General features: G+C 41.0%; 1 protein-coding gene across 2 annotated transcripts in view; it reads right to left on the bottom strand.

Moving 5' to 3' along the window:
- The window catches only part of PKP2 (plakophilin 2), a 108524-nt gene that overhangs the window by 17448 nt on the left and 77557 nt on the right, over positions 1-13519 (bottom strand). For both annotated transcript variants that reach the window (XM_007968132.3, XM_073020618.1), the window contains exon 9: positions 13003-13176. In XM_007968132.3, the coding sequence (XP_007966323.3) occupies positions 13003-13176 (174 nt within the window). The remainder of the gene's footprint in view (positions 1-13002; positions 13177-13519) is intronic.

Here is a 13519-nt window from a genome sequence, read left to right on the forward strand (position 1 = left end):
TCAGTTGCAGGTTCCATCTCTTTACATAATCCCACATTTCTTGGAGGTTTTGTTCATTCCTTTTCATTCTTTTTTCTCTATTCTTGTCTGTCTTATTTCAGAAAGATAGTCTTCAAACTCTGAGGTCCTTTCCTCCACTTGGTCTATTCTGCACTTGATACTTGTGATGGCACGGTGAAGTTCTCATGTTATATTTTTCAGCCCTATCAAGTCAGTTATGTTCCTCTCTAAACTGGCTATTCTGGTTATCAGCTCCGGTATTGTTTTATCATGATTTTTAGCTTATTTGCATTGGGTTACAATGTGCTCCTTTATCTCAGCGAAGTTTGTTGTTTCCAACCTTCTGAAGCCTACTTCTGTCAACTCAGCCATCTCAGCCTCATCGCTGTTCTGAGTCCTCGCTGGAGAGGTGTTGTAGTCATCTGGAGGAGAAAAGGCACTCTGTCTTTTTGAGTTTTCAGTGTTTTTGCATTGATTCTTTCTCGTCTTTGTGGGCTTATCTACCTTCGACCTTCGAGGCTGCTGACTTCTGAAGGAGTTTCTGTGGGGTCTTTTTTGTTGATGTTGTTGTTGTTGTTTTCTGTTTTTTTTTTTGTTTTTTTTTTCTTTTCACAGTCAGGCTACTGACTGTTAGCAACCACAGGCTGCTGTGGTTTGCTGGGGAACTGCTCCAGACCTTAGTTGCCTCTGCTTTTCCTGTACTTGGAGGTATCAACAGTGAAGGCTGTAAAGCAGCAAAGATGGCAGCCTGCTCCTTCCTCTGGACACTCCATCCCAGGGTGGGTACTGACCTGCTTCTGGCCCAAATGCTCCTTTCGGAGGTTTATTGAAAGGTCTCACCTAGTCAGGAGGAATGGAATTAGGCCCTTATTGAAAGGTCTCACCTAGTCAGGAGGAATGGAATTAGGCACCTGCTTACAGAAGCAGTCTGGCTGTAGACCAGGTGTGCTGTGTTTGGGAGGACCCTTCCTCATCCGGACTGCCCAGACTCTCTAGAGTAGGCAAGCTGGAACAGCTCAGTTGATCGAACCACAGAGATGGCGGCCTCCCCTCCTGCCGGGAGCTCCATCCCAGGTAGAGATCAGAGCTCTCTGTCCATATAAGCCTGGCTGGAGTGATTAAAGGCCCCCCACAGGGAGGCCCTGCCCAGTGAGGAGGAATGGATCAGGGTCCCACTTTAAAGCAGTTTGGGCACAATCTGGCACAGCAGCTGTGCAGTGTTGGGGGGGTATCCCTTCCTCATCTGGACCACCCAGACTCTCTGGAGCTGGCAGGCTGGAATGTGCAGTTGACCAAACCATAGAAATAGTAGCCACCCCTCCCCCAGGGAACTCCCACCTGTTTCAGGCAGACTCACTGTGTTGCCATTGGCTGGCTGGAATTCCCAAGCCAGTGGGTCTTAACTTGTGAGGTGCTGTGGAAGTGGGGCCCACAGAACAATGCTGCTTGGCTCCCTGGATTCAGCCCCCTTCCTAGGGGAATGTACAAAGGGATCTGTCACCTTGCTGGGAATTCCAGGGTGGAGTATGTAAAACTCTTGTCTCTGTGTGTACCTGTGCTGAGGCTCCACACAGCTCTGTTTATTGGATCCAAGGCCCTAGTAGTGTGGGCTCATGAGGGGATCTCCTGATCCACAGGTTGCAAAGATCTGTGGGAGAAGCATGGTTTCCTGGGCGGGTTGCACAATAAGTCACTGCTTCTCTCTGCTGGGGGCAGGGGTTCCTTTGGCTCCGTGAGGCTCCTGGGTGGGCCACTGGCCCACTCTGCTTTTCTTTATTCTCTCCGGGTCAGGATGATTGTCTAGTCAGTCCCAGTGTGAGAACCTGGATATTTCAGCTGAAGGTGCTGAATTCACTCGACGCTTTCATTCCTCTCTGTGCTGTGGGCTGCAGCTGCTTCTAATGGGCCCTCTTGGTCCCCAACTCAACAATGGCTCTTATTTTAGCAGTCTCTCTTTGATTTTATAAATAGAATGAGTTGTTCTGTTATGAATGCCTGCTGCTCTAGTTCTTCAATAAGCCCATCACACAATTTCACTCTGTCATCTATAGGCACTTTTTCTGCAGTGTTAACAACATCACTATTATCATGATTACCTTATTCAGAATCATTTTGGCCATTTCACCATTGGTCAATGAATGAGCAAGTGGAGCCTTGTTATCAATGTTAAAAACTTCTTTAGTATTCACTTCTTCCAGCTTACTGATGGATTATGAAGACTATTTTTTTGCAAAGGTAAGGAGTTCAGCCATCTTTTTTTCCTCACTTGACATAGATAATCCTTCAAAGCCACCATCTCGTTTATCATTACCACTGGACATAGCTGTAGGCCAGAGTTGTGCCAGGCATGCACACCTGTTTCAAGCAATGGCAACAGCATAGAGAGCATCCTCAGGCTAAACTCCTTTTGAACACTTTCTCACACCCACACCTCTGCACACCGCTGCTAGCCAGCATGCTGTTCAAGAAAAGTGTTTTTTTAACCTACTGTTTATTGATCTAAGGATACTCTGGTCACATGGCTAAAATGATGAAGTCACATTTGAGGGAAAGTACAAAGAATAGACATTTTTAAAATGAGAATTTCAGCTGGGAGATGAGCAGAACAGTTGTCATGTAATAACAAAATCTTGCAGTCATCATCCAGTCGAGTCTCCCTGCAGCAAGCATTGGCCACTTGGTACCAAATGTTTGTGAAACCAATCAAAGAAGATGTCCCTGGTGCTCCATGTCTTTCTGTTAGCATAATAACAGACTGGTAAGAAACTTGCTCCTTGAAAACAGTGAGGACACAAGTTTTTATCTATCACCCCATTATGTGTGCCTGATGCATTAACACATGCCAGCATATTCTGTCCTTGGCAGCCTTAATTCTAGTAGGTGCTGTTTCATCAGCTGTAGTCAGTGTCTTTCTGAGGCAATGATGCCAAAACAGTGATGTTTCATCAGCCTTATAGACTTGTTTTGGCTTCAGATTTTCATTAGGCATGACTGGCCAACTCCATGAATTTCTTCACTGCTTTGTGATCAGCAGATGCTTTATCATCACAAATCTTTAAAAATGTAATGCTGTGTCTTTTGTTAAATTTCTGCAACCAGCCTATTGATTATTCACATTTCCTTTTAATTTTCAGTTCATCAAGATCTTTGCTTGTTTCATGGTCAGCATACCATTATGTGGCATGTGTTCACTGTGATGTGGACAGATCCGCACTTTCAATACATGATCAAGATCTTCATGTTTGACTTTATGCAGTTTTCTAATTTTCACTAACTTCTGTGAATCAGTTTCAGCACAGAACTTCAACAATGTATCCTTCTGTTTCTTCAGGTCATATATGGATGTTTCATATACTCCTGTCCAGTTTCTCCAACAGCTTGGCTTTCTGTGCTAGAGGTAAACATAAATGCTTCCTCTTTTTATCAGTTACCCTGAGGGGTATCTGTAGGTCATTTTGCCATTTTCAGCAATACCTTTATACCACAGAGCAAAGAGTAAGTGGGGCATTGTGGGAAACCTGCCATCAGCATGCCTGGCCTGCACACATGCCATTTTACTATCCTTTGTGGGTGTGCTTGCTTGCATGGGGGAAACTGGGTGTCTGTGGAAAAGATATATGGCAGCTGAAGGGAGCTGGGAGGGATTTGTTTTTTTTTTTCTTTTCTGCTTGGGGATGCCAAGTAAACTGTGTATCATGTGCCTGCGTTTTGACTTGACTCGCCATATAAAGTCAAGTATAACATTTTCAATGCATGGTGTCATGCTGGTGCTAAAAAGGTTTTGGATTTTGGAGCATTTCAGATTTTGAAAATTTGGATTAGGGATCCTCAACCTACATTGCTGCATATCTGTCACTCACTTCCACGGTGACATGGAATCTGTGTTCACCCAGAAAGCTAACTGAGCTGAGAAAAAAATCTTAAAGGGAGATGTCTTTCATTATCATTTCAGTTCATTTACCGGTTGATAATTAGTCATCTTTTCTATTTCTTCTTGTTCAAGTTTTGGGAATTTACACAGGTTAATTAATTTACACTTTTTTTTTTTTTTTGAGACGGAGTCTCGCTCTGTCGCCCAGGCTGGAGTGCAATGGCGTGATCCTGGCTCACTGCAACCGCTGCCTCCCGGGTTCACGCCATTCTCCTGCCTCAGTCTCCTGAGTGCTGGGACTACAGGCGCCCGCCAATACGCCCAGCTAATTTTTTGTATTTCAGTAGAGACGGAGTTTCACCATGTTAGCCAGGCTGGTCTTGAACGCCTGACCTCAAGTGATCCACCTGCCTCAGTCTCCCAAAGTGCTGGGATTACAGGCACGAGCCACTGCGCCCAGCCATTATTAACTTTTAAATGGGAAAACCCATCACTATTTCCATACAAACGACCTGCCAATTGACTTTCTGTAACCCACTTAGAAGTTTGGATCTATATTCGGTCAAATCCATGTTAACTGATCACAGTCCTTGCATTTGTTATTCCTGGCTGTAGCTGTAAACTATCACAAGCACAGTCAGTCTGAAGGTGAGAACTGTATTTTTGACAATATAAAATGTCTTGACTTCCAGGAGCTTACTAGAGAAATAAAAAAGTGTAGCCTGCGGTTTTCAAAACCAATTCGTCACAAGATTGAAGGTTATAAATCTAAACAATGGTCAGTGTTAGCCCAATAGTGACCAGACAAACATAAAACAAAAATGTAAGCAAAACCAAAGCAAAAAACTAAAAACAAAACCCCAAAACAAACAACCAAACAAATAGTCTAAGCCATAAGGACCCCTTGTGAACTCTCATATGGATGTCTGGATTTTAGGAACAGGATTATCAGATCAGTGGGAGAAAATGTATAAACATTGGGAAGTAGAATCATTTCAAGTTCATTTTGGGCCTTTGGATATGACTTTAATGTTAATCAACTTACTTTAAACTGAGCCTGCTTAATATATAATGAAACAAATAATTGTCATGTCTTATTGTTTTTATAATTTAGTCAGTATCTTTTTTTCTTTCAATATTAAAAACAGCAGGAAGAAGCTAGGCCTGGTGGCTCATGCCTGTAATCCCAGCACTTTGGGAGGCTAAGGTGGGAGGATTGCTTGAGGCCAGGAGTTTGAGACCAGCCTGGGCAACATAGTGAGACCTTATCTCTACAAATGATAAAAAAATTTAGCCCAGTGTTGCGGTATGTGCCTGTGGTTCTAGCTTCTTGGGAGGCTGAGGTGGGAGAGAATCATTTGAACCCTGGTGGTCAAGGCTGCAGTGAGCCATGTTTGCACCACTGCACTCCAGCCTGGGTGACAAGGCAAGACCCCATCTCGGGAAAAACAAAAGGGGGAGGAAGAAAACATGTAATTGTTAGATACAGTTGCAATACTCTGTTTATTAGTTATTAAAACATATCTTTTATTAGACTCTCAAAGTGTCCATGACTCAAAGGAATTTAATTACTATTTTATAATGTTTGTTCTATTATAAACAAATAAAAATTTGTCTTTCATTAATTTGCAGAACATTCTGTTAGACTATTTGCTCTCCTCTGAGAAGAATCCTTCCCCTGTAGCCATCCAAGGAGGAGACTATTGGACACCACTCCTGTATCCTGGGCCAGGAGGGACACTTGGCACTTCTCTCTCTTCCCAGCTGCACTTCTACACTATTCCGTCTTCCCTCAAATGCATAAGTCCTGTTCTTCTGAGTTACCACCGTCCAGCTGTATCACCCCCCACAGCATTTTCTTTGCTATCACAAGGCCTATTGTTCTTTCCTCAATATTCGCTGGAGGCTTTGGAGCCCAGTTCACAGCCTTCTCCATCTCCTATTCATATACCTCATCAAAATGATTACCTCACAGTTCCTAGACTCCCGCACAGTCCCTGACTTTCATCTCTTCCATACATCAGCCACTCACTTCCATGGTCACACAGAGCCTGTGTTCACTCAGAGACACGTTGCCTCCGAAAACATAAACTCAGAAATGTCAGGCTCTGAACACATTTTCCCATTCTCTTTGCTCTCCCTCCTACCATGTTTCTCTTCAGCCTCATCAAGAACTTCAGTCCCTTTACCCGACCTTCATTCCTTACACCTCAAGATATCAATTCTCTCCTGTCTTAAATTTCTTATTTAGACTACAGTGCACAAACCATCGCATTAAATATTATCTCTCCAGGCTGGGCACTATGACTCAAACCTGTAATCCCAGCACTTTGGGAGGCTGAGGAAGGCAGATCACCTGAGGTGAGGAGTTCGAGACCAGCCTGGCCAACATGGTGAAACCCTGTCTCTACTAAAAATACAAAAAATTAGCTGAGCGTGGTGGTGGGCGCCTATAATCTCAGCTACTTGGTAGGCTGAGGTAAGAGAATCACTTGAACTTGGGAGGCGGAGGTTGCAGTGAGCTAAGACCGTGCCACTGGACTCCACCCTGGGCAACAGAGTGAGACTCCATCTTAAAAAAAAAAAAATTCCAATACTCTCAACAATCTTGTCAGTCTAGCTTATTTTTCTCTCACCCATCAAAACTGCAATACAGGGTTCATTTTTTTTCTTTTCTGATTTTATACTTGTCTACCAAATATTGCTAGGGCAAACAGTGCATTTGCAGAAGAACCAATCTGCAAATTATGGCCTCCAATCTCTACAAGGAACTCAATGTTGCTAGTAAACTTGCTGTTTCTTAAACACCAGTGGGGGTTTCAAAGCCTTACACCAGAATCACCCTTGTAAAATTTAATCTGATTATGTTCCACACCTCAGATTTAAACCCTTTCATGACTCCCCATTGCCTTCCAAATGATGTTCAAACATCTTAGTATGGCTCAAACAGTCCTCTGTAGTCTGACATTTTACTTCCTTCCTTACCACTACTCCCTAATTCTCTAGATTACAACTCTCCTAAACTGCCTATCTCTCCTACTAGACCATTCATTAGCCTCTTGAAAGAATGTATCTTATCCATCTTTTCTCCACCTCAGTGCCTTGTATGGTACCTTGCACACGATAGGTCCTATACAAATGTTTACTGACCTGAATTGTATAAATAATATGCTATCAAGTTTCCCTGAAGATTTATCATCTCAGAAGGTACTTGAAAACAAGACGAGGAATCAAAGTCACAAAATATTTCTTACAATTTTTGTTTTCTTTTAAAACATGAGAATTTCTTGAGAATTAAAATCTCGCTTTATAGACATATCATACTACACTATTTAATGATATATGCTTAGATATAATAAAGAGCATTAATGTTTTCATGTTAATTCGTAAGAACAATCATTGAAAATATGTGACTGTAGATGAGGTCTGATTCCTTAAATGCTGTTTGCTCAGCTTGGGGACAGCATGGCAAAATTTCACTAATTCTGATTCACTGAGGGAAATGAGAAAGCCTGAAGTAGGATGACCTTTATAATTTGCTCTATAAGGAAAATAAGCAATGAGCGCTACCAAATAGAGATTCTATATTCTAGCTTTTATAAATATGTGAGAATGACTGTTATTTAGCTGGTCAATTGTTTGCAATAGCACTTTTAACTTATATTGCCTTGATCATTAATGAGGTTGAAAAAATGTTTTCAAATGTTTATTGGCCTTGAAAAAAAATTTCAACTTTTAGATTCAGGGGGTAGATGTGCAGGTTTGTGACATGGGTATACTGTGTGATGCTAAGGTTTGTGATATGAATGATCCCGTCACCCAGGTAGTGAGCATAGTACCCAAGAGTTAGTTGTTCATCTCTTTCCCCCTCCTTCTCTCCCTCTTCTTGTAGTCCCTAGTGTCTAATGTTGCAATCTTTATGTTCATGAGTAACCAATGTTTAACTCCCACGTATAAGTGAGAATATGTGGTATTTGTTTTTCTGTGCCTGCATTAATTCACTTAGGAAAATGGCTTCCAGATGCATCTATGTTGCTGCAAAGGACATGATTTTACTCTTTTTTATGGCTGCATATCATTCCAGGGTGCATATGTACCACATTTTCTTTATTCAATCCACCATGGATGGGCACCCAGGTGGATTCTGTGTCTTTGCTATTGCGAATAGCATGGTGATGAAAATATGAGTGCACGTGTCTTTTTGGTAGAATAATTTATTTTCCTTTGGATATCTACTCAGTAATGGGATTGCTGGGTGGAATGGTAGCTCTGTTTTAAGTTCTTTCAGAAACCTCCAAACTGCCTTCCACAGTGGCTGAACTCATTTATATTCCCACCAACAGTATGTAAGTGTTCCCTTTTCTCCTAAGCCTCACCAGCATCTGTTGCGTTTTGACTTTTTAATAATAGCCATTTTAAGTGGTGTGAGACGGCGTCTCACTGTAGTTTTGATTTGATGATTAATGATGATTAGTGATGATGACTGTTTTTTCATGTTTTTTGGCCACTGGCAATGTCTTTTTTTGAGAAATGTCTGTTCATGTCTTTTGCTCCCTTTTTTAATGGGGTTATTTGGTTTTTGCTTGCTGAATTTTTTAAGTTCCTTACAGATTCTGGATTTAAACCTTTACCAGATACATACTTTGTGAACATTTTCTTCCATTCTGTAGGTTGTCTATTTACTCCCTTGATAGTTTATTTTGCTGTGCAGGAGCTCTTTAGCTTAATTAGGTCCCAGAATAGACAACCCAGCAATGAAGCTCCACACCCACAGCCATCTGGTCTTTGACAAAGTTGACAAAAATAAGCAATGGGGAAAGGACTCCCTATTCAATAAATGGTGCTGGGATAACTGGCCAACCATATGCAGAAAAACAAAACTGGACCTCTACCTTTTACTATATATAAAAATTAATTCAAGATGGATTAAAGATTTAAATGTTAAGACCTCAAAATGTAAGAATCCTAGAAGAAAACCTGTGAAACACCATTCTGGACATTGGCCATGGGAAAGAATTTATGTTGGCTATTTCAAGGTTATCTTTCGCCAAGTGTCTCTTAAGTCTCTTGTCCATTCATTTTTCTATTGGGCTGTCCATGTTTTGTTTATTTATTGTTATCTCAACTCTTCTATATTTTCTGGATACCCACATTTGTTACTTACATATGTTGCAAAAATCTTTTCCCACTCTGTGGTTTGCCTTTGTAATGTCTTAACATGTCTTTTGATAGCATAAGTTATTAACTTAGTCAATTTATCAAATATTTACTTTAAGGTTAGTCCTCTTTGTGTCCATTTTAAGGAAATCTTTCCCTATTCCAGGTCATGAAGATATTCTTCCATGTAATTGTTTAGCATCTTTATTGTTTTACCTTTTATATTTAGGTTTCATTCCTGTTGGTATTTACTTTTATATTTAGGTTTCATTCCTGTTGGTATTTATTTCTGGGTAAGGTATGCGGTAGGGTCACAGTACCAGACCGTGGACCGTTAGGAACCCGCCGCACAGCAGAAAGTGAGCAGTGAGTGAGCATTATTAGTGCTTGAGCTCCACTTCCTGTCAGATCCGTGGTGGCATTAGGTTCTCATAGGCGCACGAACCCTATTGTGAACTGCACACGTGAGGGATCTAGGCTGTGTGCTCCTTATAAGAATCTAATTGATCTACGGTGGAACAGTTTCATCCTGAAACTCTCTCTCCCCAGCCTAGTCTGTGAAAAAACTGTCTTCCATGAAACCAGTCTCTGGTGCCAAAAAGGTTGGGGGCCACTGAGGGAATCTGTTTCATTTTTTTCTGATCGATATTAAATAAAGGGCTTTTAAAACTATTTATTTCAGGCCGGGGACAGTGGGTCAGGCCTGTCCTCAGCACTTAGGGAGGCTGAAGAGGGCAGATCACTTGAGGTCAGGAGTTCGAGACCAGCCTGGCTGACATGGTGAAACCCGTTTCTACTATAAATACAGAAATTAGTTGGGAGTGGTGGCACATGCCTGTAATCCCAACTACTCAGGAGGCTGAGGCACGAGAATTACTTGAACCCAGGAGACAGAGGTTGCAGTAAGCCGAGATCGTACCACTGCACTCTAGCCTGGACAACAGAATGAGACTCTATCTCAAAAAATTAAGACAAAAAAACCAAACTTTATTTCAATGACTTTTAACTTTTACTATGCAATGTTTAATCTTTTAATTTATATTATATTTAAAGAGCTTGCTAAATAAGTAAATTTTATTATTCCATCCTTTTGCTACTAGAGTGACCATTATATCTGAACTAATAAAGCTTAAACTAACATACTTTTACTAACTAGAAATTACTGTCATAATTTTTGTATGTAAATTATATAATCTGTCTTTTAAGAAGCTATTTCAGCTTGGGTTCTTTGCCAAGTAAAGTACACCGTCATTAATTGTTCGGTGCTATCTCAGTTACGATCATATGACCAATGGACTTGATATTTTCTGGTACTATGTATATGACCTAATTTTCATGTTTTCCTATTCAAAGATTCCTTGTTTGAAATTATAAAGCCAGAGATCTTATCACAGCATCTAAGAATACAAAATTAGGAAAAGTAATGATTTTAAAAAAACACATATGTTAAAATTTTAAAAAGCATCTCATAACTTAAAAAAATAAAGGGAGGTTGGGCGTGGTGGCTCACACCTGTAATCCCAGCACTTTGGGAGGCTGAGGCTGGTGGATCACTGGAGGTCAGGAGTTTGAGACCAGCCTGGCCAACATGGTGAAACCTCATCTCTACTAAAAATACAAAAATTAGCTGGGCGTGGTGGTGGGCACCTGTAATTCCAGCTACTCAGGAGGTTGAGGCAGGAGAATCGCTTGAACCCGGGAGATGGAGGTTGCAGTGAGCTGAGATCGCACCACTGGACTCTAGCCTGGGTGACAGAATGAGATTCCATCTCGAAAATAACAATAATAAATAAAAACAAAATAAAATAAAATAAAGGGGCCTCATATTTGTCCCATGCTGCTAATGATTTTCTCTTATAAATCTCCAATCAAGTCCAATTCTAACAACCTTGAATATGAATCAGTATCAGTTGAGTGTAAGCTTCCCTTTAGGGATGGCCTATTAGGCCCCTTAGGTATGACTATTGGCTACTTCCCTGCCTTTAGGAGAGAGTATAGGCCTCCCTTTAAACACTCCCTCCTGAAGGGAGGGAAATAGCCAATAGTCATACCTAAGGCTAGGTATGATTCTAAATGCCTTGATACAATTAGGGCACGAAGATATCTTCCTTACTTAGGTCCTTTATGGACCTGGTACCTTAAAGTTTTCCTAGTACTTTAAATTTCTGTTTTTTATCCCAGTAAGACTATTACCAAACACAGGGATTTGTCTTATTTACTGCTGTGTAACCCACACCATAACTGCTAGTGTCTGTTATGTAATATGCTCAAAAGAATGTGTGTTCAGCAAATGAACGTAGGAACTTAGGGACTACGTAATACAATCATATTCAGAGCTTAAGTGGCACAAATATCCCTGTAACCTCAGAAAAATGAAAGCACCCCTGGTCTGGATTCTGTGGGAGGCTCTTGGAATGGAAGAAGCTAAAATCCAAGCTTAAAGGGTTAGCTTATATTGAACTAGACTCAGACCACAGCAAGCTTAAACACACACACACACACACACACACACACACACACACCCCCCTATTTAATTTTCTTTTATGTTAGCTGGGAATTAATAAGAGGGCTTCTGTAGTTCAGCAAAGTAAGAGAAATGGTTTTGGGAAACCTAGCATAGGAAAATGGGAAATAACATGATTCATTAGTGTCCCTGTGTCATTAAGGGCTCCCTGGTAGTTATCAGTTTCTTTCTCAATGTACATTTTGCAGAAAGCCAAACAGATGAAAGTTTGGTTGCATTCTTAACCATAATGCTAAGGTAAGAGAAATACTGGTGTTAGCATTTCTATTCAAAACAGAGAACAAGCTTCTGTGTAAACACACATATTAAAGAATAATATGGTTTCTCAAGTAAAACATAAATATTTTTTGCTACTTACAAGAGTCCTTTTCTCTACAGAGATAAGTGGAGACTACACAGATAATGAGCTATTTGGGGGGAGTTCATTCTAATCGTTTCATGACCAAGGCAAATAATACAAGCTTAGTTTAAATCATTAAATACTTATAGAATACCTTAAATATAGGAAGGGTATAAAATACATGGGGAAGTAAATAAGCTTTTATTGTTTTAATTATTTTGACTTTGCTGGTATAAAGTAAGTGCATCTGGAAAGAGGATCAGCTCTTTATTTTGTAGCTGAATTTCTGGGACACAAAAGCACAGATGGCCTTTCCAACTCCACACTGCAGTACACATCTGCTGTTGTTTTTGCCTTCCCAGCACTTTTTCCTCCTTCCTTTCGTAGTAACAGTCTCATTTTCCATTAGGAAGCACTCCCTTACCAGTTCAGCCCATGTGGTACAAGGGATAGTGGCCCTCATCCAATCAAACCCATCCCCTGGAAGTGCAAATCTGGGCATATGACCCAGACTTGGCCAATTAGAACATCACAGCCTCAGAGACACAGGTACTGGTTCGGAAATGGGCAAGAGGCTATGAGACAGCCCGTGAGACATACTCTCCAACTTCTTAACAACACTCTTGGGAAAATGGTAGTTTGTTTCTTGTGGGGGACACACTGGGCTGATAAAATGTGAGCCTGAAATAATTCATGGCTGTCTTTGTTACCCTATGGACAGAACCTTTGAGAACAAAACCAGTAGAGGAAAACCAAGCCCAAAAGATGAAGAAAGTCATAATTGTACTCACTGGTGCACCTAAGTCCAGTCATGACAGAAAGAAGACCCACCCTGGACTTTTCAGTTCTATAAGTCAAAAATTTCCTCTTTTTTGCTTAACCCGGTTTGAGGCAGGATTCTGAGATCTGTAACTGAAAGAGTACTGACCAACAGCAGCCTGACTTGACTTCACATAAGCTGAGACCGAAACCCTCTGTAATTTCTGAGAACTGTCTTGACTAAAATAAGAAACCTTTGTCTCTTACCTCACTGTTTCGTCTCTGAAACGAATGTAGGTATGTCTACAATATCATTATTTTAAACAGTAGGAAATCAGGCCCAGTACTCACTGGTCCACTTCCGGCAGTGAGGTTCTGGAGAGCTCCTAAGGATGCTTCCTGTGTGTAGTTGCGGACACTCTTGGCGATCAGTGACAGATACATCCTTATCACGATGGAATGCCACAGCCACTCCACACCCTTGGGGTTGCTCTTTTCCTCTGGCATCGGCATGTCCTGGTATTGCTGACCACACACAAAAGGAATCCAGAATTAATGCATGTCAGGTGATGTCTACAATTTCACACTCAAACCAGGAGACCAGAAATACTGTCTAGGAAGGCTCATAATTTGCATAAGCCCTTGAAATAGAAATTTTAAAAGCAAATACATACAATTTCTAATCACTTAACTTTTAGCCCATGATGATTCTTTCTTCCTAGTAACACCCCACACCCCTAACTTGATATTTCTCCCAGTGAGAGAAAATTCAGAGAATTAAGCATAGGCCATTCTAGAATGGTTTTCAGGCTGCTGTTGAGCTAAAAGCTAAATTAGTCACAACCACCCTGCAGATAAGAAAAACAGG

This window comes from Chlorocebus sabaeus, chromosome 11 (assembly GCF_047675955.1).
Source record: "Chlorocebus sabaeus isolate Y175 chromosome 11, mChlSab1.0.hap1, whole genome shotgun sequence".
NCBI lineage: Eukaryota > Metazoa > Chordata > Mammalia > Primates > Cercopithecidae > Chlorocebus > Chlorocebus sabaeus.